The sequence below is a fragment of the Dipodomys spectabilis genome, unplaced genomic scaffold (assembly GCF_019054845.1).
Source record: "Dipodomys spectabilis isolate Male_0828 unplaced genomic scaffold, ASM1905484v1 ptg000089l, whole genome shotgun sequence".
NCBI lineage: Eukaryota > Metazoa > Chordata > Mammalia > Rodentia > Heteromyidae > Dipodomys > Dipodomys spectabilis.
The window spans coordinates 7264646-7287113 of NW_024870766.1; the positions used below are offsets into that span (position 1 = coordinate 7264646).

General features: G+C 38.2%; 1 protein-coding gene across 1 annotated transcript in view; it reads left to right on the plus strand.

Moving 5' to 3' along the window:
* LOC122111776 (ATP-dependent translocase ABCB1-like) overlaps positions 1-22468 on the plus strand; it is a 50736-nt gene that overhangs the window by 11700 nt on the left and 16568 nt on the right. Inside the window, exons 7-19 of the mRNA XM_042684491.1 lie at positions 2416-2540; positions 5834-6005; positions 9192-9305; positions 9450-9560; positions 9728-9853; positions 9955-10158; positions 10846-11016; positions 12988-13149; positions 14283-14456; positions 15197-15343; positions 16309-16416; positions 18913-18990; positions 19534-19617. Coding sequence (XP_042540425.1) covers positions 2416-2540; positions 5834-6005; positions 9192-9305; positions 9450-9560; positions 9728-9853; positions 9955-10158; positions 10846-11016; positions 12988-13149; positions 14283-14456; positions 15197-15343; positions 16309-16416; positions 18913-18990; positions 19534-19617 — 1776 coding nt within the window. The remainder of the gene's footprint in view (positions 1-2415; positions 2541-5833; positions 6006-9191; positions 9306-9449; positions 9561-9727; positions 9854-9954; positions 10159-10845; positions 11017-12987; positions 13150-14282; positions 14457-15196; positions 15344-16308; positions 16417-18912; positions 18991-19533; positions 19618-22468) is intronic.

The window sequence follows — 22468 nt, forward strand, 5'->3', positions numbered from 1 at the left end:
AAAACGAGAGTCAAATTCAAGTATAAAATATAAAGCTGTAAAACTTTTAGAAAAAAAAAAACACTAGATCTCCTTAAGTAGAAGAACGGTTCAACCAACCATACAAGTAGTAGAGTGCTAGCCTTGAGCAAAAGAGTTTAAGTGCAGCATCCAGGCCCAGAATTCCAGCCCTGGGATAAGAAAGAACAAGATAGCAAGAGGGTTGGTTGCGATGGCGCTGCTCTCCCTCACGGCTGGGTGGTGCTCACACACGTCACTGTAGATGATAAGGGAGCTGAGAAGTACATGTGGACACATTCATGAGCGCACGTGAGATAGCCAGTGTGACCAGTGTTGGATTCTGCCTTGTGATATGTTCTCTAGCTTGAAGATGTAATTGGAAGACAATGGGTGTCACACTACTGTAATATTTTCTACAACTACAGGAGAGTCTACAATTAACTAAAATTACAAGATAAAACATAAAAAAACTATAAAATTATAACAAAAATGTATGTTGAGAAATGGAAAAATTGATTAACACTGTATTGAAAGTGTCCAAAGAAATCTAAAATAATGCTTCTGAATATATTGAACAATACATCAGTCCCTATACTAGATGCTTTTATAGCAATAACAGCTCGACATCTCAAGCTAATACCACTTAATCTTTCATGAGAATCACGAGGTGTAGAAAGAGGATGGGTTAGTGATAATTTTAATAGCTATTATGGGTAAATATCATCATGGGAATGCCACACCTTTCTATTCCTTCATATTAGAGTAATATTAGAAGTTGATTTTTCTTATACCTGAAAAAAAAGCTTTGAGAAGTTTTGTTGCTGTTTTTTTTAAGCAGACATAGTTTCTTTAAAAAGTAGCCACTCAGATTCTACCATAGTCTCCTCATCTTAGAACTATGGAAGGTCAAATTGTTAAATTTAGTATGGCCCTTGGAACATCAACAAAAATAAAATAGCACTTTGAACTCCCATGTTTAAATTATTTCCTGGTAATGATTCTGTTACTGGCCAACTCCAGTGTGGACAGCTGGGGCATCTCAAGATTTCCATAGGAGCAGAGAAGCATTTGGAAAGCAGGTCCTGTGAGCTTCTGATACTCTGCAGACCCATTTGCTCAGGGATGGCACTGACAATGTAATTCAGACCCAGTGCTGTGTGTAAATCAGAAGATAATTGGGGGGCAGCCCTAGGAAGAAGACTTTAAGAAGTCAGAAAGGTCTGGAGAATCAGGGGAAGATTGTTTAGTAAGCAAAGAGGACAGTGTCTGCCTATAGAATATCATTAATAAATAGTCATTTCCCCATTATTCACCTATCCATCTTCATTGATTCTTTTATTTTCACACAAGAAAGGAAGTAATGTATGTTTAAAAATCAAAACAACTAAGATCTTTTCATACTAAGAAGGAAAAGTCGTATTACTAAGAGAAGTGTTTCAAGACACATGTGAATGACATATTGAAAGACTATAATTGTTTAGGATTTCATTATAAACTGGCAGTGTACAATACTTACTAAATAGTAGACAGTTTGCTACAAGTGGTAAGCACATTGCTTTGCCCATACTAATTGATCCAGTTTCATAATAGTTCATATGTCCATGACTTGTTTCAAAGAGATTAATTTTAAGGATTATTGGTTCACACTTGGAAACAATATGGACTCAAATCCAAATCCTGAGTATTGACACTTAGCCAATTCCTTATCTGTTCATATTTCCATTAACTCATTAACTAGGAGAAATAAACCTATTTTCCCCATGCAATTGAGAACTAATGAGATCTTGTGCATATAAAGTGACCAGAATGTTCTGTCTACAGAATAAATATTCAGCAACCAAGCTGAAGGATCAAAGAGCATTCAGGAAACAAAGACCTCCCTGGTGGCTGAACATATTGTTTCTTCCAGTAGCACCCGCAGAGGAAACGCTGTATTTATCCTGGCATGGGAGTCCTTCTTGAAGTCACTTGATCTCCTGAATTCTTCTTCCTCCCACCCTAACACTTCAGAACAGGAGTATTGTTAATACTACCTATCCTGGGAACACAACACGTTTCCTTCACATACTGTTGGCATTTTGTATTTGTTCATAATTGTGGTGTGGCATATATTTTCTATTCTGAAGTTTAGCATCTCTTGAACATTCCATATATATATATATATATATATATATATATATATTTGGGAGTGATTTTTATGATGTTATTGTGGGAAAGTTTGCAATTAATCTAACATCTCTATGTAAAAAGAACTTGAGGTGGCTTACTGATGCGAAGGTACATGCCAAAATACAGAACATCACAAGGAAAGACGGCGAAAAGACACATTTGGTCTTTGCATGCATTAATTTACTAGCTGCATCTGTGTATTTATAACTTAAAAAATTAAATATGTTAAGTTTCATTTTGCAATAGGTATTGTCTTCATTTACTGATAAAGAACTCTTGGCATATGCAAAAGCTGGAGCAGTAGCTGAAGAAGTCTTAGCAGCCATCAGAACTGTGATTGCTTTTGGAGGACAAACCAAAGAACTTGAAAGGTTTGAGTCTTTTAAAAAATTATTAGAAATGTGAAGGTCTGGGTCATCTCATGTGCTCTTCAGGTTGATAGGGTTAATTATAAGAATGTTTTCTGGGCTGGGAATGTGGATTAGTGGTAGAGTGCTTGCCTAGCAGGCATGAAGCCCTGTGTTCGAGTCTTCAGTACCACACAAACAGAAAAAGCTAGAAGTGGCATTGTGGCCTAAGTGGTAAAGTGCTATCCTTGAGCAAAAGAAGCTCAGGGACAGTGCCCAGGTCCTGAGTTCAAGTCCCAGAATTGGCAAAAAAAAAAAATGAGAATGTTTTCCAATGTAAATATGTTTCTTCCTAAAACTTCAGAATTATTAACAGTCTGAAAAAGTTGTAGTTGCGGCTGTACTTGGTTTATATTTGCTAATTCAAAGGGTTTTTAGAAATTTCCAGATATACATGGGCATAAAGATGACTTACTAACAACATATTTTCTCTGATGATTTTTGTCTTATCAAGCTAAATATTGATTCTTTAAGATTAATAATTATTTTGTATGAGACTAATTTTATTCTGTGGTTTATTTGCTTTCATGTCCAGGCTCTTACTTGCTTGTGATACACTCCATGATTTGCAAGATAACTTCAAAGTCTGTTTTATTGTGTGTTTTTAGTATTATTTTTGTGACTCTTGCCTTTATTGAACTTCTAGTAACATGGTGACTTATTGAATTTTCCAATATTCGTCAGATCCTTTGATTCCCTAGCAGCAACAGACTTCTTTAAAATTTAGTAATCTGACATAATATTTTAATATGAATGTAGAGAGAAAGATAAAAAGAAAAGCCTAAATGTCAGTGGTTTTTTGGGTGGGGAGAGTGGTAAACCATACCAAAAAAAAAAGGAATTTTTTCAGTAAGAATAATGTCTATGTGTATGGAAGCTGCAAAGTTTTATAAGAGTTGAAGTAGGCTGGTTTTCTCTGGTGCTGTGCTTATATGAATTAACACTGTAGAATATTTTTTCACAATAGAGTGTATATATATTTGGAGTACTCTTTTATTCACTTGATAGAGTTCTCCCCAGAAAGAACTCTGTGATAGCTAAGTGTCATAGTTCAGAGGAAAGTAAAATCTATGCTCCATTTTCACTTTTGACTGACAAACAAAATGGAAAGCATTGCTTAAACAAACAGCCCTTCAAATAAATCCTACCTCCTCACAGAGCTTATATTCTAAGGTACAAACAACTATAATTCACCAGTAGAAGTAACTACATGAAACACTCTGAGAGAATTACTGAAGCAACTGTTTAGAGAGACAGGCTAAGTGCCTAACATTCTAACTTTTAAAGATTAAGAGTGAGCAGATATGCATGAGGGAAACAAATTAGTGAAGTTCTCTCTGAGCAAGGTTCACCTACGCTGAGAACTGAGAGGTGAGGAAAAGTAGTCGTCATCCATCTTATCTTCTGCTTATTATAAAGTAGGGAAAGGGATGAGATGGGTGGGAAGAACAGTCTTCCAAAGGTCCTGAGCTGGCAAAGACTATACTGGAAAATACTGTGTGAATAGAACTCATTTGAGGGAGGACTAGAGTATGAAGTACTTGTAGGCCATGGAGAAGAGTTAGGATTTTATTCCAAGGGCTTGAGCAAGGGCTGAGATTGTTAAGCAGAGAAATGATTATTGATATGATGCTTTAAGATCAATTCTTTATAAAGGCCTGATGAATTGAGGGGAGAAGTCAAGACATGGGACCAGGGAGACCCTTGTGATGGTTGATGCAGTGGTCCAGGTGAGAGCCACTATAGAGTCCCGACTTCAAGTGGAGGCAGGAAAAGATGACAAGTTACTAGACTTGGAATTTAACTTGAAAATAGAATTGGCATTATCCTTAGCCTGCATGGTTTTTTTTCTTCCCAGTCCTTGTTTTTGCTGCTTCTACATAAAGAAGCAAACCATGTCCAATTTTCCACTCTCTGTTCAAAATAGCAGGTACACAAGAAAGCTGGATCTCTTGAAAGGGAAATTTAATTAGAATTATAAAAACATTTGCTTCAATAAGTATAAAAATTTTGTTCTCCTTAATTTAATCTTATGTATATCATGTAGATACTTATCTATTAATACTTTTTTTTTGCTTAACCAAAAATTGTTCCTTGCTGTTCTAAGTAGCTACTTGGATTATTGACCAGCATTTCCATAATATTTAAGAAGAATATTTTGTAGACACCTTTGTTACATCACTTCAGTCTGTGTTAAACACTTCTACTTTATCATATACATTAACTGGTTTTCTCCAAGATCTCTGTGATGTTAACAGGTTACAAAACTTTAGGTGTGCTGCAAAGGGTTTCAGATTGCCCTAGTTACTAAGTCAGCAAGGCTTTACTCCGGCTAGACTGCCATGGCAGATGTATGTTGGGAAGATGACTAGAGAATATGTATAGAGGGAAAAAGATGATGGAGTATTACATTGCTTATGCCAAATACGTGTTAGATGTTTATATTTAAGATAGATATGTATCCCAGTATGATCACTTATATTTGAATGTGAAAGGTATGGTATATATTACCTTGCAAAATTCTCAACATGCTTTCGTAGTTGTCTCTGTGTTTAGGGTATATTAATTACATAAAAGGGGCTTCACTGTGGCATGTGTAATCTTGCCATTGATCTTGTCAACAGTTCCTAAAGTCAACAGGACAGAAAGCAAATCAACATCAAATTTCCTTATGGTTCAGAGATTTTTAAATGACTTACTTGGGGCTTAGTAATTTTAGCATTATATCTCTATTAATTATTGAAATAGATATGCAGATTATTTTGTTGTATTGGGAATTGAACTCAGGACTTTATACTTGGTAAGCAAATGCTCAACCAGCAATTTTTTTTTGTTTTTTGAGATTGGGTGTCAATAACTAACCTCACACTGGAGATCTTTCTGCCTTTACCTCTGAGTAGTCAGGATTAAAGGTATATACTAACATTCCCAGCTAGCATGCATAGTTTGAAGGTAAAACTATTTTTTTCATTGCTTCTGTTTTGTTTTCTGTCTGAGACAATATGTGTTATGGAATTTGCTATATATTGCTATACTCATTTCAATACATCTAAGTGCAAAAAAGAAACTTTGAGAGACTCTTCCCACAAATAAATTACTCCTCATAAGCCTTGGTTTCCTCTTCTACAAAAAGGAATAAAATAGTAAAGGAGGAGGTACATGTACATCACATCATGGCTGGGCACATTTTGTCATGCAATACTGACTTATTTCCTTAAATTATGAGTATATGAGATAATTTCTTTTCTTTCTCTCAGGTACAATAAAAATTTAGAAGAAGCTGAACGAATGGGGATAAAGAAAGCTATCACAGCCAACATTTCCATTGGTGTTGCTTTCATGCTGATCTATGCATCGTATGCTCTGGCTTTCTGGTATGGGACATCTTTGGTACTCTCCAATGAATATTCTATTGGACAAGTGCTCACTGTAAGTTGTAAGTAAATAATGCAAAAAATGAATCACCATTAAAATGACCATGAAACTGAGTGGCAATAAAAGAATAAGTATTTTGAATAAATATTGAATACTACAAAGAAAGAAGGGTAAAGCTAAGTACAGTGGCACAGACTTATTATTCCAGCCTTTTTGGAGGCAGAGGTAGGAAGATTGTAAGCCTGAGGCCAATCTGGGCAAATTTACCAAGACTATATCTCAAAAGAAATTAAGTAAATGGAAAGGACTAGGGAGTCATTCAAAAGGTAGAGTACTTGGCTATCAAGTGTGAGACTCTGACTTCAATATTCAATACAGAGAGAGACAGGCAGGCTGCACTAGAAAAAAATGAAGAAAATTCAGTACATCTAATAAGCTACTTTGTAGTCTTTCTTGCAGTTCTCTTGCCAAAATAATCCTGTGGCCTAAAACTAATACTAACAATCTCTCTAGCATGAACTTTTATTTAATGAAATATTGCCTTCGTAGGAAACCTGATACTAAATGCCTCATTTTTATTTTCCAATTTACCACTTCCAACAACAAATGACAAAACACACAATTTAACTCAATTTTGAAATTTTTTGAATGACAGCCAATAAATCCTCCTCATAAAATTTATTTAAAAAATTAGGTTTAGTCATCCTAAAAGAAAATTCAGTTTGAAAGTCTTTTGCATTGTAGACCATTGTATGGGTGCACAAGTCTTGCCACTAGATGGTTCCTTCTTTTTTATTTTTATTTTTAAAGATAATGACATAACTGTAACCTAAGCTCACTCTGTATCTTCCTAGAAACTGCCATGTGAATGTTCCTGGAAAGTGTAACAAAAACGTCTGCATCCCTTTTGGGACAGTGTCATTGGTCCAAAGCATCACAAATAAGTCAAGTGTGCCAACTATATGGGTTTGTTTTGAGGTTACCTACAATTAGCTCAACTGAAGCTCCTCCAATTCTTGATTTCTTTTTAACTCTATCACCAACAAGTGGTGGAAGGACTGGTGAGCAGGCAGGAAAGGAGCAGTGGTTAAAGATCTTTCTGGGCAAGCAGTTGTTACAGTACTTGCTAGGTTCCCAGTAGGAAATGTTAACAATTCTGACAGTATCGCATTGTTACATTAGTTTGTAATGAAGACTCTGGCCTTTGGCCAGCCTGGCTGTTCTTGCTGCCAAAATGGTGATCTGCCTTTCAAATTGGAAAGACTGGTTTTCCCATAGAAGGACTGGTTTTCCCATAGAAGGACTGGTTTTTCCATAGAAGAGTCATTCTTTTATGGTAGCGTAGTAATTTTTCTTTGAGTCTCTTAAAACAATTTCCTTTCTTGGATTCAGATTTGTAATGTGAAGAGATAAAAACTACATGACAATCATTAGTACAGTATTAGTTAATATTACAAGAGGTAATGATTACTTGATGTTTTAGTTCAGATTTCTTTAAACTGTTGCCATGGTGAACATTTGTGAGGCTGTTCATTTAGCTTTTACCAGAAAAATGCTTTCTAGGGTAGTGATGCTGTGGGTGAGCCTAGCTTCTCATGGTATTTGCATTGCTTAATGTTGACCTGGATTAGCAACTTATTTACTTCATTATTTTATTTTACATATTACTTGTGCTGCTGCTGAGTTGAACCTAAGGACTCATACATCATTAGCAAGCTCCTCTTACATTGTGTTACACCCCTAGCTCTAACAGTTAAGTCCACTGCTTTCTGAGCACAAAGTCTGCTTCACAATCTGGAGGCATTTGAAAGACTGAGTGCAGGATCTTACATCATGCCCATTTGATTCAAATTCCACCAATGATATTTCTCCAAAACTCTTCAAGCCTTTGCTCCCTCTTAGGCTTGACAGGAATGGTGTGGCCAGACTCCATGTTATCAGGGAGATAACGACTACTGAATCAGTGAGATACATGTAGCTAGAATAAGTGATATGCACCACCATACCCAGTTACTGGTTTAGGATTTCATGAATTTTTCTGCCTGAGTTGGCCTTGTATTGCAATCCTTCTAATCTCAGCCTTCCAAGTAGTTAGGGTTACAGTTGTGAGCCACCAGTGTCTGGCTTTAGAGTATTTTCATATTTTATATTTAATTTTGCTGTATTGTAAGGATGCTGTGCAGAGGGTTACAGTTACATGAGTGAGGCCATGAGTACATTTCTTGTCAAGCACTTTTACCCCCCCCCCTTGTTGTTCTCTCACTAGCCCTTCCCTCCTCCACCTCCCTCACTCCTTGCCGCACCGAAGTTGTAAAGTTCATTTACAACGTAGTGTCTTGTGGGTATCGCTGTTGCAGTGGGTCATCCTGTGTCCTTGTTTCAGCATCTTGTTATTTCCCTTTCCTTTCCAAACTAGAGAAATGTATATACAAGATGCAGGGCACCAAAATCAAGTACAGTGACAATAGAGGATATACCATGGGAAAAGAACATACAAAGGAAACCAAAAAAATCACATACTACATTTAAAGCAACAACAACAAAGAAAGACCTCTTGTGTCCATATCTTGGGGTTCATTTCACACAGAACCATTTTATATGGTGATATACACATAGCTTTTGAGCTTTTCTGCTCATCTGATAAAATTATCCTAGACATAAACTCATTATTGCAAATGAGGAAAACCATGGGACCTATATTTCTTTGGATCTGGCTTACTTCACTTTATATAGTTTTTCCAAGTCTTTCCATTTCTTAACAAGTGGGGCGGTGTCATTCTTGCTGATGGAAGCATAGAATTCCATTGTGTGTGTGTGTGTGTGTGTGTGTGTGTGTGTGTGTGTGTGTGTGTGTGTGTGTGTGTGTGTGTGTGTGTGTGTGTGTGTGTGTATCACATTTTCTTGATCCATTTGTCTACTGAGGGGCATCTGGGTTGGTTCCATATCTTAGTTATGGTGAATAATGCCGCAATAAATATAGTTGTGCTGGTAGCATTAGTATTGCCTTATTTGTGATTGTTTGGGTAAATGCCCAGAAGTGAGATTGCTGGGTCTTAGGGGAGCTCTTTGTGTTGTGGGATGTAAACTTGTTCAATCATTTTACAGTATTTTTAATATCCTGTATCTTTATTTTGCCATTAAAAAATAGAATTGGTTAAGTTGGAAGCAAGGAAGTATGGAAAGAATCATCCTCATCAAGAGGACATTTAATGGATTTGTGGTTTTGGTTTCTTTCTTTAGGTCTTCTTTTCTGTACTATTTGGAGCTATTACTGTTGGTCAGGCAACTCCAAACATTGAAGCATTTGCAAATGCCAGAGGTGCAGCTTATGAAGTCTTCAAGATCATTGATAATGTAAGTCTCACATGCTATTTACCCATCTACATAAAAGACTTTGCAGTTGAGAAACAAACTAGTTTTCATTTTATCTAGTTCTGCACAAATTATCATTGAAAACTTGTTACTGTAGTAATCTTCTAATATTTTTCATCTGTTTAGAAGCCAAGCATCGACAGCTTCTCAACGAGTGGACACAGACCAGACAATATCAAGGGAAATTTGGAATTCAGAAATATTCATTTCAGTTACCCATCTCGAAAGGAAGTTAAGGTACCATGACAAATAATTAAGCTATTTGATGAAGAATTTCTGATACTTTCCATTAGAGATTATTTTTAAAAGGAAAAACTGTATGTGAATGGATGGAGGTGTTAGTTCACACTCTGTGTCTATATCTCGGAGTTGTCTTAATGTTTACTTCTCACTCAACTTGATAGATCTTGAAGGGACTCAACCTGAAGGTGCAGAGTGGACAGACAGTGGCCCTGGTTGGGAACAGTGGCTGTGGGAAGAGCACGACAGTGCAGCTGATCCAGAGGCTCTATGATCCCACAGAGGGCGTGGTGAGTTAGACCCGCAGCCATCAGCAGGGACCACCTCACCTCACTCCGGGGATAATGTCTGCTAGAAATGAAGGAAAATCACCCCTGTTTTAAAATTACAGGTCAGTATTGATGGACAGGACATTAGGACCATCAATGTGAGGTATCTGAGGGAGATCCTTGGTGTGGTGAGTCAGGAACCCGTGTTGTTTGCCACCACAATAGCAGAAAACATTCGCTATGGTCGTGAAAATGTCACCATGGATGAGATTGAGAAAGCTGTTAAGGAAGCTAATGCCTATGACTTCATCATGAAACTGCCCCATGTGAGTCTGCTTGCCCTTGTCTTTGTCCTTGTCATTCAGAGATTCACAGAAAAGAGCTCTGACCTACTGCAATCATCACAGTTAAGAAACTCTGCTACATTGGAAGACACCCTAAAGGGGAAGTCAAGATGTCTTTGGGTTCTGAAACTCTAGCAGTAGCATCTAGTGGTGGACATACTTGTTTTTAAATTGGGATTGTTGTTGCTAGACTGTATTGCTGGTAGGACTGAAATGGTCTAGGGAATTTCTTTCCAATTTAAAATATAGCCTGAGCTGGGTGCTGGTAGCTCACACCTATAATCCTAACTACTCAGGAAGCTGAGATCTGAGGATGGTGGTTCAAAGCCAGCCTAGGAAGGCTCTTGTGAGGCTCTAACCTCTAATTAACCACTCAAAAATTGGAAGGGATGTGTGGCTTAAAGTAGTAGTGTGCAAAAGAGCTGAGGTACAGCACCCAGGCCCTGAGTTCAAGCCCTGTGACAGATAAAAATTTTAAAGTAATATATTTTTTACAAAGACCTGAGATAACTTATTGCTTTGCCAAAATTCCCCTGTTGCCTTCTCTTTCTCTTTCTTTAAAATTTCTTTTAGTTTTATTATCCCTAAGTAGTTGTACAAAGCAAAGGGGTTTCAATTCAACACAACATTTTGTGAATACAATGTACTCCTGTCCTTTTGCTGTTGTAGAAATTTGACACCCTGGTTGGAGAGAGAGGGGCCCAGCTGAGTGGTGGACAGAAGCAGAGAATCGCCATAGCACGTGCCCTGGTTCGCAACCCTAAGATCCTCCTGCTGGACGAGGCCACATCGGCCTTGGACACAGAAAGTGAAGCTGTGGTTCAGGTGGCTCTGGATAAGGTCTGTAAGCCCAGGTGAAACCAACTGTTTAAGAAAAATAAAGGCCTTCCTCTGCTCATTCTTCTTTACTTGGAAATAAATTTCTTTACTTAAAAGAGAAATGCCTGATAGCTTCCTGATGGTTCCTTTCAATCTATGTTTATTTTTTCTGATCTTTTCTAAATAGCAATAAATACATTTCCATTTCAAGACACTCTTTAGTCTTTTAAAGAATAAGAAATAATGGCTTAAATGAAAATCAGCCATAGTCATGATATTGAAAACATAGCTATTGGGATAATCTTGTTACTCAAGTTTCAACAGCTTTTAGCTTTTATCAACAAGAGGAAAATACCATCTGCATGTTCACATTTAATGAAATGAGAAACTTGTTCCTCCCAGGAGAGGAGCAGAGAACGTGAGATGTTGAAAACTAGCTACAAACTCCTAGCCTGTAAACAGAGTTTTCACTTTGAATAGCACTGACCCATAAGACTTACCCAAAAAGTAGCATCTGAAACTCTGCTCTATGCAGACACTGTAAGCTTAGTCCAGTATATAATGGTCAGCAGACCAGCTCTGAGAAGGCCCAGAATGTACAAGCCTTCTTACCAAAAGTGCTTTGGGTTGAGCTGTGGCTGTTGGTCTCAGAGACCAATCATATTTGTTCTGACCCTTTCCTGCCTACTAAGAAAATGCAGTATGTTCCTGTCCATATTGTATCATGTGCTTCATAAACCATTGAGTGAGGAACAGAAAGCAGACCTAAAATAAAGGTCAATGGAACTCTAGCTGCTTTGGTCCCCTCATTGTTCTCAGCTGTAATTCCACATCTGCTTCCTCATCCTTTGCTCATCTGCATTTTCTTACTGTAACATATTGGAATTATGTATCAAGTTATAAATAAAAACAAATTTCAGAGGTTCTACTCAATTTTTTTAATTTAACATATAAATTTGAGACCATAGGCCCGTTTTGTTAGAAACAGGCACCATTTGCCTATTAAATAATCCACTTTCTTATTACTCCCACCAAAATTTTCTCAAATATGTTTTTCCTCTTCAGGGGTTTTCACTTGCTTTTTTTCCCCCCATACCAACCCTCACATACATTTATGTGTGTTTATTTTAAATTTTCTTGCTTGGTACTGGTGAGAAATACAGAATAACAGAAAATATTCACATTGAGAGTTATACAGGCTAAAGAAATTTTGCATAAGTTCCTGTTCTATGTCAAGTTTAAAAACAAGATGGGGCATTTGAAAACTTTTACATAGATCTGTATTTTTTCCTTAATGTTATATGTAGGAACAAGTATCACATCATAAGCAGCACTTCTGTGTACAAGTATAGTACTATGTTCCTATGTTTACCACATAAGAACATAGTCACCCTAGCAGAACTCACCTTGTCTCCATTTTACACATGAGTAAACAGCCGCACACAGATAGGATGTCAGTTATAGGCCAACGTGTATCCGTACTCTGAATTGTCTTAAAGCTTTGATAAATATCTGGAGTTCATAGTGGTAAACCTAGATTGAAATCAAAGGCAATATGATGCTGGTATCTAAACTTGGTTGCCTTATATTTGTGAGATAGAGGATGTTATGATTATTAGGACTGATGCTAGCTGATATACATCAATATACTTCCTTGACCTGTTGGTTTTGATTGATCAATGCCTTGACTATTCAGTTTTGTATAAAACACTAATTACTACAAGTTTAAGTGGATAAATATTCAGTAAAACACAAGAAGTATAAAATAATCTTAAAATATGCATATGTGATATTTGTTGTTAAATTTACTATGTGAAAACATTTTAAACCATTAGCAATTGACTATACTTTTACCATTTGGAGACGATCTCCTTATTCCTTTGATGTTTGTACAACATCCAAAATGTCCATGTTTAGTAAATGTTAGTTGGGTAGGTGAGTTTTGAGATGTAATGAGTAATGTCATCAAAAGCTACATCTCTGTCTCTTTAGGCCAGAGAAGGGCGGACCACCATTGTGATAGCTCATCGCTTGTCTACAGTTCGTAGTGCTGATGTCATTGCTGGCTTTGATGATGGAGTCATTGTGGAGAAAGGAAATCACGAGGAGCTCATGAGAGAGAAAGGCATTTACCACAAACTTGTCACGATGCAGGTGCACTTTAACTCTGAAAAAAAAATTTTTTTTGCAGTAGGCTGATATTGCTATATTTAATGCTAAAGTTAAATGTTGTTTGGTTTGATTATCTTCAAAAGTAGGAAAAAGTAATTAGGATACTGAGGAACAGGCTGGTATTTTAGATTCTTTCTCTCCCCCTCCCCCAGTTTGTTTTTTGGTCTGCCATGGGGCTTGAACTCTGGGCTTGGGCGCTGTCCCTGCGCTCTTCAGCTCAAAGCGAGCACTCTACCACTTGAGCCACAGCGTCACTTCTGGTTACCTAGTGGATTATTGGAGATAAGAGTCTCACGGACTTTCCTGCCCGGGCTGGCTTTGAACCGCGATTCTCAGATCTCAGCCTCCTGAGTAGCTAGGATTACAGGCGTGAGCCACCGGCACCTGGCTTTAGATTCTTTTTAAAAATAAGGATAATTAAGGAAAAGTTTTAAAATTGACCGAAATCAGCTAGCCGTCACATGGGGCTGCTGAACATTTGGGTTTGAGCTGTTGTTCAAGAGTGGGGTAAGGTGAAAAGGGAAAAAGACAGCAGTAGAGAAGGTCAGTATGACTAACGTACAATGTACATGCATTGAAATCTAAAAGAGAAATTGCACATCAAATCCTGAAAGCTTAGTAGAAAAAAGCACAAAGTATCTCAGTCTTTCATGTTGCTCACATGCTGACAGAACAATGTCATTACATATCAATAATAACTTGGATATGTTAGATTACATTATATATGATTAAAATTTATTTCCATATTTCTTTTCACATTTTTAAATATACCTTTTAGAGAATTTCAAATGCGATTCACCCTGGTATATATCATATTTGTGTTGCCAGCTTTGATTCAAAACAAACTTGATTAAGTCCAATAGCAATAGAAAGTGGATAACTATAAAGATACCTGGAAAGGATATTCTGTCATTTCAGTATATTCAGTGGAAATCATTCTTATTTATTGGTTTTCCTTTTTGATACAGCACACATAAAGAAATAGCAGTTTAATTTCATCTTGTCTTGTTATTATTTAAACCAATGACCATTTCTTTAGTTTCTGAAGTTCATTGAGAAAATTTCACTGGTTAATTAGGTCTCATCAGCTTATGCATATTTCTTGTTCTTTTTAGACAGAGGGATATAAAAGTGAATTAGAAAAGGATGTTTGTGAATCCAGAAGTGCTTCTGATGCCTTGGAAATGTCCTCAAAAGATCCAGAATCTAGCCTACGAAGAAGATCAACCTGCCGGAGTATTCAAGGGCCACAAGGCCATGACAGAAAACTTAGTATGAAAGACACCCTGGTATGAATGAGGGTGTAAAGCTTTATGTCCCAGTGTCTCTCCTAGCAGTATGGGCTGGGACTGGGGTAGGAATAAGAATAAGAATTTGTTTTCTAGAGTCTTCCAGTTATTTCTGGAAATCAAATGTCAATATTTCTACAGTTTAGAACTTAAGAATAAGAATTAATTTAAAATTTTTAGAATTTAAAATTTTAATTTACAGAGATTAGACTGTGCTTTTAAATATAAAATTAAAATTCTGTTTAGAAGTTCAAGATTTCTCATAAATGTTCTTGTCATCTTCTGAATGTCAAGCCAATAGTAAATGTTTGTAGAAGCATTATTTAATTGTAGGCTGGGCACAGTGGATTCTGCTTGTAATTCTTGGAGAGACTAATAGTAGGAAGATCATAGTCTGAAGGCAGCTGAATAGAAGAAAAAAAGTGAAATGCAGTCTGGAAAACAACTAAAGCAATAAGGGCTTAAGTGATAAAAGGCCTACCTAGCAAGTAGGAAGTGCTGAGTTCAAATTCCATTATTGCAAAAAAAAAAATGTATCCCTGATTTATAAAATAATAAAAAGTTACTGTACCAGACTCTGTCAATGTTGTTTTTGTAACTAAATAGCCATCTACTGCTGAGGGATAATGATGGGATATGTTAATCCTTAAAAAAATTGCCTATGGAAGAACCACACGTCATAAAATCCATGATACATTCTTTTTAAACTGTAATTGCTAATAATATTCCATGTTTTCTAGGATGAAGATGTTCCTCCTGTTTCCTTTTGGAGGATTCTAAAGTTGAATTTAACTGAATGGCCTTATTTAGTAGTTGGTGTATTGTGTGCCATTATAAATGGAAGTATGCAACCAGCATTTGCAGTTATATTTTCAAAGATTATTGCGGTAAGAGTTTATACCCATTTTCTGTTATCTACCAGTGAGTCTTGACTAAACAATGAATAAATATTTGCATCCCTATGCATATGTAACACAAAACTCTTAATGTGAAATCATCAGGCTTACAAATGTAAGAATAGAAATCTGGTTTGTGAAAGGAACATTAGTTTTGTAAACATTCTTTTGTCCTGGGTTCTGTCTAGGCCCCTGGTGGTTTCTTAAGTCTTTAGATTTCAGTTCCCTGAAAAAGTCAATGAAGCTGGTCAGTAGACTGCTTCATAACCGTCAACATTGAGTTCTAAGCATCATTTCACCAGTGTGCAAAGGGTTTCCTCTTTGTTTCTCTGAGTTAAGAATGAGTTCTTCTGTAATGAGGGAGGGGATTGGAGTGGGGAATGTTTTCTTCCCTTCTGGAGTAAATATTCTTTGCGTTCATTCTTCCTAAATCCAAAATGTTCTGTTAGTCTTATAACCATCTCTGAAAAAGTTCCAACAAGTGGTGCTCTCTCAATGACTGTGGTTCCCAGACAGCTTTCTAACTGTCCACCCAACAAAGAATGCTGGCTGGAGAAGCTCCTTTCTTTCTGAAAGGCTGCGTGAATGAATACATCTCCCTGTCAGTAAAAGCTCCTTGCCAGAGTCTCTCCATATACCTCAGGACAGTTTGAAATGTCCACAAAGCAATTCAGTGCACTGTTGTACAATGTAGTTACCCATCAAGGAAGAGGAAAGTGTTGGCATCGGTTTGGATCACAAATTGGGTCAATTTGTGACAGACACTTTGGTCTGTCTTAGTCTCTAAGGAGGAAGAATGTAGGTACCTTTAAGGGCATCCATGTTCCCACAGCCAATGCTGTTTTCTAGTATATTACAACTCCGTTGAACCCCAAAACTTGTGACCAAGGAATGGAGTTAGATCTAGAACAATTCCCTCAGTGATTGAACTAACAACTCTTTAAATATTTTCTCAGGTTTTTGCAACAAATGATGATCCTGAAAGGAAAAGACAGAATAGTAACCTGTATTCACTAATGTTTCTATTCATTGGAATTGTTTCTTTTATTACATTTTTCCTTCAGGTAAGTATCTTCCTTAATTTCCTTAATGGGGGAATTTATAAATGCACATGTCATTTTCCTTTGAAAACTTTCTCATTCAGCTTCAGCTAAATGATAGAATGAATATCAACATTCAAAAAATATCTGTAAGAAATATTTGTACAGTCAACTTATATACTTATGTATTCCATTTGGATAAAATATTCAGAAAAGTTTGGAATGGTAGCCAGGTGCTAGTGGTTCATGTCTGTAATTTTATCCACTTAAGAAAGAGCATTAGGCCCCAAGTTCAATTATAAGTACTGGTGCTAAATACATACATATGTACTTGCACATATATATGTATATATATAAATGTTTAGAATGGATAGACAGTACAGTGTGGGTTTGTTGTTATACTTAGTTTGGCTATTACTTGTACATGTACTCAACTATGTGTCACTGAAAAATAAGTTGTTTAAACGGTCTTATCTTCAGTTTCTTTATGTGTTAAGTAGGATTACTGTTGTCTCTTGATGATTACGATAATATGACAAGTGCCCAGGCCCTTGTAAAGCAGTAGTAAAGAATTACTTGTCAGTGAATCAAGAGATTATCAGTTACAAAACTGTAACCCCTTTGTACATCATCTTTATAAAACAATAAAAAACAGATTAGCAGGCTGGGAAGGTGGCTCAGTGGTAGAGTGCTTGCCTTGCATGCATGAGGCCCTGGGTTCAATTACTCTGCACCACATAAGCAGAAAAAGCCAGAAGTGGTGCTGTGGCTCAAGTTGCAGAGCACTAGCCTAGAGCCAAAGAGCTGAGGGACAGTGCCCAGGCCCAGAGTTCAAGCCCCACGAAAGGCAGAGAGAGAGAGAGAGAGAGAGAGAGAGAGATTAGCTACATATGATTTTTTTTACCTGACTCTGAATAGGTTTCTTATTTCACGCATTTAAAATAGGATATATTTACAGACTGTGTAGGAGGCATAGAAGAAAATAAGCCTTTTTGTTTATTAAATAAGTAAAGTTCCATGGAAGAGTTGAACCATGCTAGAATACATGGGACGTTTAACTACACACAGAAGTGTCACACCAATTTTTAATATCTCAGGAGTTTGGAGAAGGTAAAGCTTCCTCTGTGTGAACTTAGATGGTAAGGAATTTGGAGCTAGGCCTTGAGTTGGTCACTTCAGCATTGACAGTTGGGAAGAGCTAAGCCTGGCATGCCTGTCAAATGGAGCAAGGAGCTAAGCAGGATAAGAACTCAGAGTCTGCAGTCTGATCCTCATTACAATTCTTAAAAGGCCTAGATTCAGATTCTAGCTCTACAACCTTCTGTAATTGCCCCTTGGTAACCTGTCATCCTCGCTAACGCTGTTTATTTTTTCTGAAGCATGGTGATTATAGGGTTGCCTTAAGGATTTAATAAGCTAATGTGCACAAAGTACAGTGTTAGAGTAAAGCAGCATTCAGAAAAATAATAGCAGTCATTTTCCTGAGGCAAGGAAGAAACTGCATGTTCCATTTGTTCCGACAGTAGAAACTTTTCTGTGATCATTTCCAGGTGAATATAATAAACAGTAAGAGTCTTTGGCACACATCACTTAACCTAGGACATTATCTTTCTCCTCTGCTTTCATGCATGGCCACTGTGCCTCTGCGCAGGTGGTGTAGCATTACAGTACAGCGTGCAAAGGCATGGGACGCACTTTTTGTAGCAATGTGATGAGTCCAAGGCACCACCTGGCATTCAGTTCCACAGTGCCCTTAGTCGGGACCACTTGGAGGAGCTGGCTTTTACTCACTTGTACTCTCTGCGGTGTTGCTTCCCTCTCTCTCAGTAATGCCTAGTACAAAGTAGGTATGGCTGCCTCCTCTGTTTCTCTGTTTAGCATAGCAGCATGCTCTCAGGCTACATCTCATCAAAGTCACTCTATTCCCTCCTCCCAGGCATGGAGTGGGAGGGGATTGAGTGCAGACAGTTTTCTGGAGGCCAGGCTTCTTCCTCAACATTTCTTCTCCAAAATTGTGGAGTTCTCCTCTTAAATCCCAAACCTTTGATACCTTTGTCATCCACAACATTGATGGTTGGGGTGACTACTAATTCCTCTTCTCCCATATTATACTTCAAGCCGCTGTCTCAGTATACAAACTGTAGACCCCTGTCTTGAGTACTACCTGCTTTGGGAACAATACCAGCGTCCTCATTTGTAGACACAGACCTTGTTCACTGAAGAAGGAAGTTAGGCTGGGATGGGGGGAGGGTGGCCAAAGGAACACACTCGTAATAAATCCCTGGTCAACCCATCAAGTGGCTGGGAGGAGCAGAGTCGGGTCCAAAGGCAAGCTTTGCTGTCCTTATCACCAGTGAAGTCTGCACATTGCACCATGGCGCATGCTCACAGAAATGCAGCAACCCAACCCCGGAAATCATGACCTTGTCTCAGCAATGAACTCAAATCCAGTCTTTTTGTACAAAAGGTGTCCATGTTTCTGACTTGCCATTTGTGTTGGCATGTTTTTACTCCTCGTAGGGCTTCACATTTGGCAAAGCTGGAGAAATCCTCACCAGGCGGCTGCGGTACATGGTTTTCAGATCCATGCTGAGACAGGTAGGGCTGTGGAGGTGGATGCCTAGAGTGTGACAAGACTGAGCATGTCACTTTCCTCCACAAGTTTAGAGCAAACAATTGAAAAACCGACAGGGCGCCAGTGGCTCACACTTGAAATCCTAGCTACTCAGGAGGATGAGATCTGAGGATCACAGTTCAAAGCCAGCCCAGGCAGGAAAGTCCGTGAGACTCTTATCTACAATAAACTACTCAGAAAACCGGAAGTGGTGCTGTGGCTCAAGCATAGGGCACTAGCCTTGAGCTGAAGGGCCCAGGGACAGCACCCAGGTCCAGAGTTCAAGCCCCACGACAGAAAGGAAGGAAGGGAAAGGAAGGGGAAGGAAGAGAAAGGAAGGGGAAGGAAAGGAAGGGGAAGGAAAGGAAGGGAAAGGAAGGGAAGGGAAAGGAAGAGAAGGGAGGGGAAAGGAAGGGAAGGGAAAGGAAGGGAAGGGAAGGGAAGGGAAGGGAAGGAAAGGAAAGGGAAGGAAAGGAAAGGAAAGGAAAGGAAAGGAAAGGAAGAATAAAAACTCTTGTGTTCCACAGGATGTGAGCTGGTTCGATGACCCCAGAAACACCACTGGAGCATTGACTACCAGACTTGCAAATGATGCTGCTCAAGTGAAAGGGGTAAGTGCTTCCTTGCTGTTAGAGTTTGTCTTTATTCCCTCAGGGCAAGACTCACTTTCTCATTGCATCTGTCATCGTTAGCATCATCCTCATTAGCATCATCCTCATTAGCATCATCCTCATTAGCATCATCATCATTGTCATCATCATCATCATCATCATCATGGTGATGGTCATTGTTATTATAAAAAACACACAAAGCACTGTTTATCTTCCTAATTTTATCACCTGTTTGATAGAAAAGTACAAACTCTTTAGGGATTATACCCCATGTAGGGCTTAAATAACATGTAAGTTTTCTTTTTATAGCTATGTTATTCATAATATTGTTTTGATGCACATAAAAGAATAATTCAGAAAAAGAACATTATTGAGCACATCATTCAGGATCATCAGACTGTGTTTCAGTCTTTCCAGAAGGCAAAATCACTCTGACAGTTTTACTGTTCATAGATTAGGCTTCCAGAAGAGTGAATTAAAATATGAATGTGGAAACACATAGAAGTTGCAAAATATTTTCTTTTGCTTGACGCAAGTAACTAAAAAAAAGTCAAGATTAAATAAGGTTGTGTAGAACATAAAAGAACACAATATGCACAGACTTAAATAACTTTGAACTTCCTGAACTAAACACTGGTCTTGCCATAATGGAGTCTTCACTGTATTTCAGATTGTCAATGTAATAATTGTGAACTCCATGGAATGGACCCAAATGGTGCTCTAATAGACTCTATCTTGTATACCAGATTGTCAAATTGTGCTGTTTGAAAAGTAGAAGCAGGATATGGGGGAAGGAGCTTCATGGTTATCAAGAAGAACTCAGTGGTTTGGCGATGTAAGAAAGAGGCACAAGAGTGCTGTGACCAGAAGAGCAGCAAGTGAAAAGTCTCTGAAGCTGGACATTTATTCCTTAAATAGCAAGGAGGGTGGGGTTGTAGTCAGCATTGTATTGTTAATTAGGTGGAAAATGATTGTGGAATTCATGTAGGACTGGCATGATCTGAGTTGTTGAATGGATCTTTATGGCTGGTGTGTCAACAGGAGCTAGGAATACACAAAAAGGAAGAGAGAGTCCATTACAATAATGCAACAGAGGAAAGATAAGTGTTGATATGCCACAAGTAACAATAAAATGAAATTTTGCTGACTGGATTAGATAAGAGAAGATAAGAGAAAGAAAATTGAGGATGGTTTTAAATGTTTCACTTGCACAACTGAGAAATTATGATTCACTTTTCATGAAATTAGAAGCCCATTGGAGAAGTAGGCTTGGAGAGAACTGAGAATTTTATGTGGGTCTCGGTAAGTTTATGAAGCCCACATTAGATATTCTGATAGACATGTAGCTTTGTATGCCTGTATCTTCCAGAGAAGTCCAGTCTGGAAGTAGACCAGAGTTCTGGTCTGAAAAAAAGACATTTGGAGGGGCTGGGAAGGTAGCTCAGTGGTAGAGCGCTTGCCTTGCATGCATGAGGCCTGGGTTCAATTCCTCAGCACCACATAAGAAAAAAGAAAAAAGCCGGAAGTGGCGCTGTGGCTCAAGTGGTAAAGCGCTAACCTTGAGCTGAAGAGCTGAGGGACAGCGCCCAGGCCCAGAGTTCAGGCCCCATGACCGGACTCCCCCCCCCAAAAAAAAGACATTTGGAAAATTTTCAGTTTAATGGTAACATGTTGGGGGTTTGGTAGACCTGAAGATTTAACCCAGGTCCTCCCAATTGCTTGGCAAGCATTCTAGCATGTGAATTATACTCATAGCCATAAGTAGCTTTTAAAGCCATGGGATTGGATGAGGTAGTAAACAATGAGCAAGTTCTAAATGTTGAGGTTAATGCTATGAGGTGGAGACAGTACAGAACAGTGAGGAGTAGCTGAGGAGGGAGAGACGCAATCAAGACAGAGTGGGTTTTTTGTTGTTTGTTTTTTGCCAGTTCTAGGGCTTGAACTCCTAGAGCCTTGGGACTGTCCTGAAGCCTCTTTTGTTCAAGGCTAGCACTCTACCACTTGAGCCACTTCCAGTGTTTTCTGTGTATGTGGTACTGAGGAATCAAACCCAGCGCTTCATGCATGCTAGGCAAGCACTCTACCCCTAAGCCACAGCTCAGCCTCTCAAGGCAGAGTTTTAGGGAGTCAGCAACACAACTCATCAAATGACCTTTAGTTGTAAGTTTGTTAGAGTCTGGACATTTCACATGGATAATGATGTGAAGGTGCTTATACTACTTTATGAGCATGGGGGGAACCAAACCATGATAGGAAGGGGCAGAAGAGCAAGGAGAAGACACAGCTGGACATGTGGTTCTGAGACCACTAAAATATTTCTATTCTATTTTCAATTGAAGTTATCTTGAAAATCTAGAAATTCCCTGATTGTTTGGAAGATTCTTATATGTGCCTAATGTAATTAAGTTCCGTAAATTCCTAATGCATGAATTATTTTCCAAATGGAATCCAGGTAAATTAATCATCATAAGGACTTTATATAGGCCCAGATATATTTGAATATGTTTAAAAACAAATTTCAGGCTAAATTACAATTAGTTACATACCTAATATTGGCAATTTATACCATTCTTGCCACAACCCACCGAGATCTCTGAGGGAAGACTGGGAAGACGGTAGGAAGTTTAGGAAAAGACACACCGTCACACATAATAGAGAAATCTGGGACCAGGTGTGCTGTCAGCATTCTAAGGTCTTGGAGACTGAAGCAGCACACACCTTAATTTAGCACATTATTATATACAGTCACTTGCACAAAGTAAAGGTAAGCAGCAAGCAAGCACTAGCTACAGAATGATGCCAACGCACCAATTTACATGAAGATGTATGATTTGCAAATGAAGTTACCTGA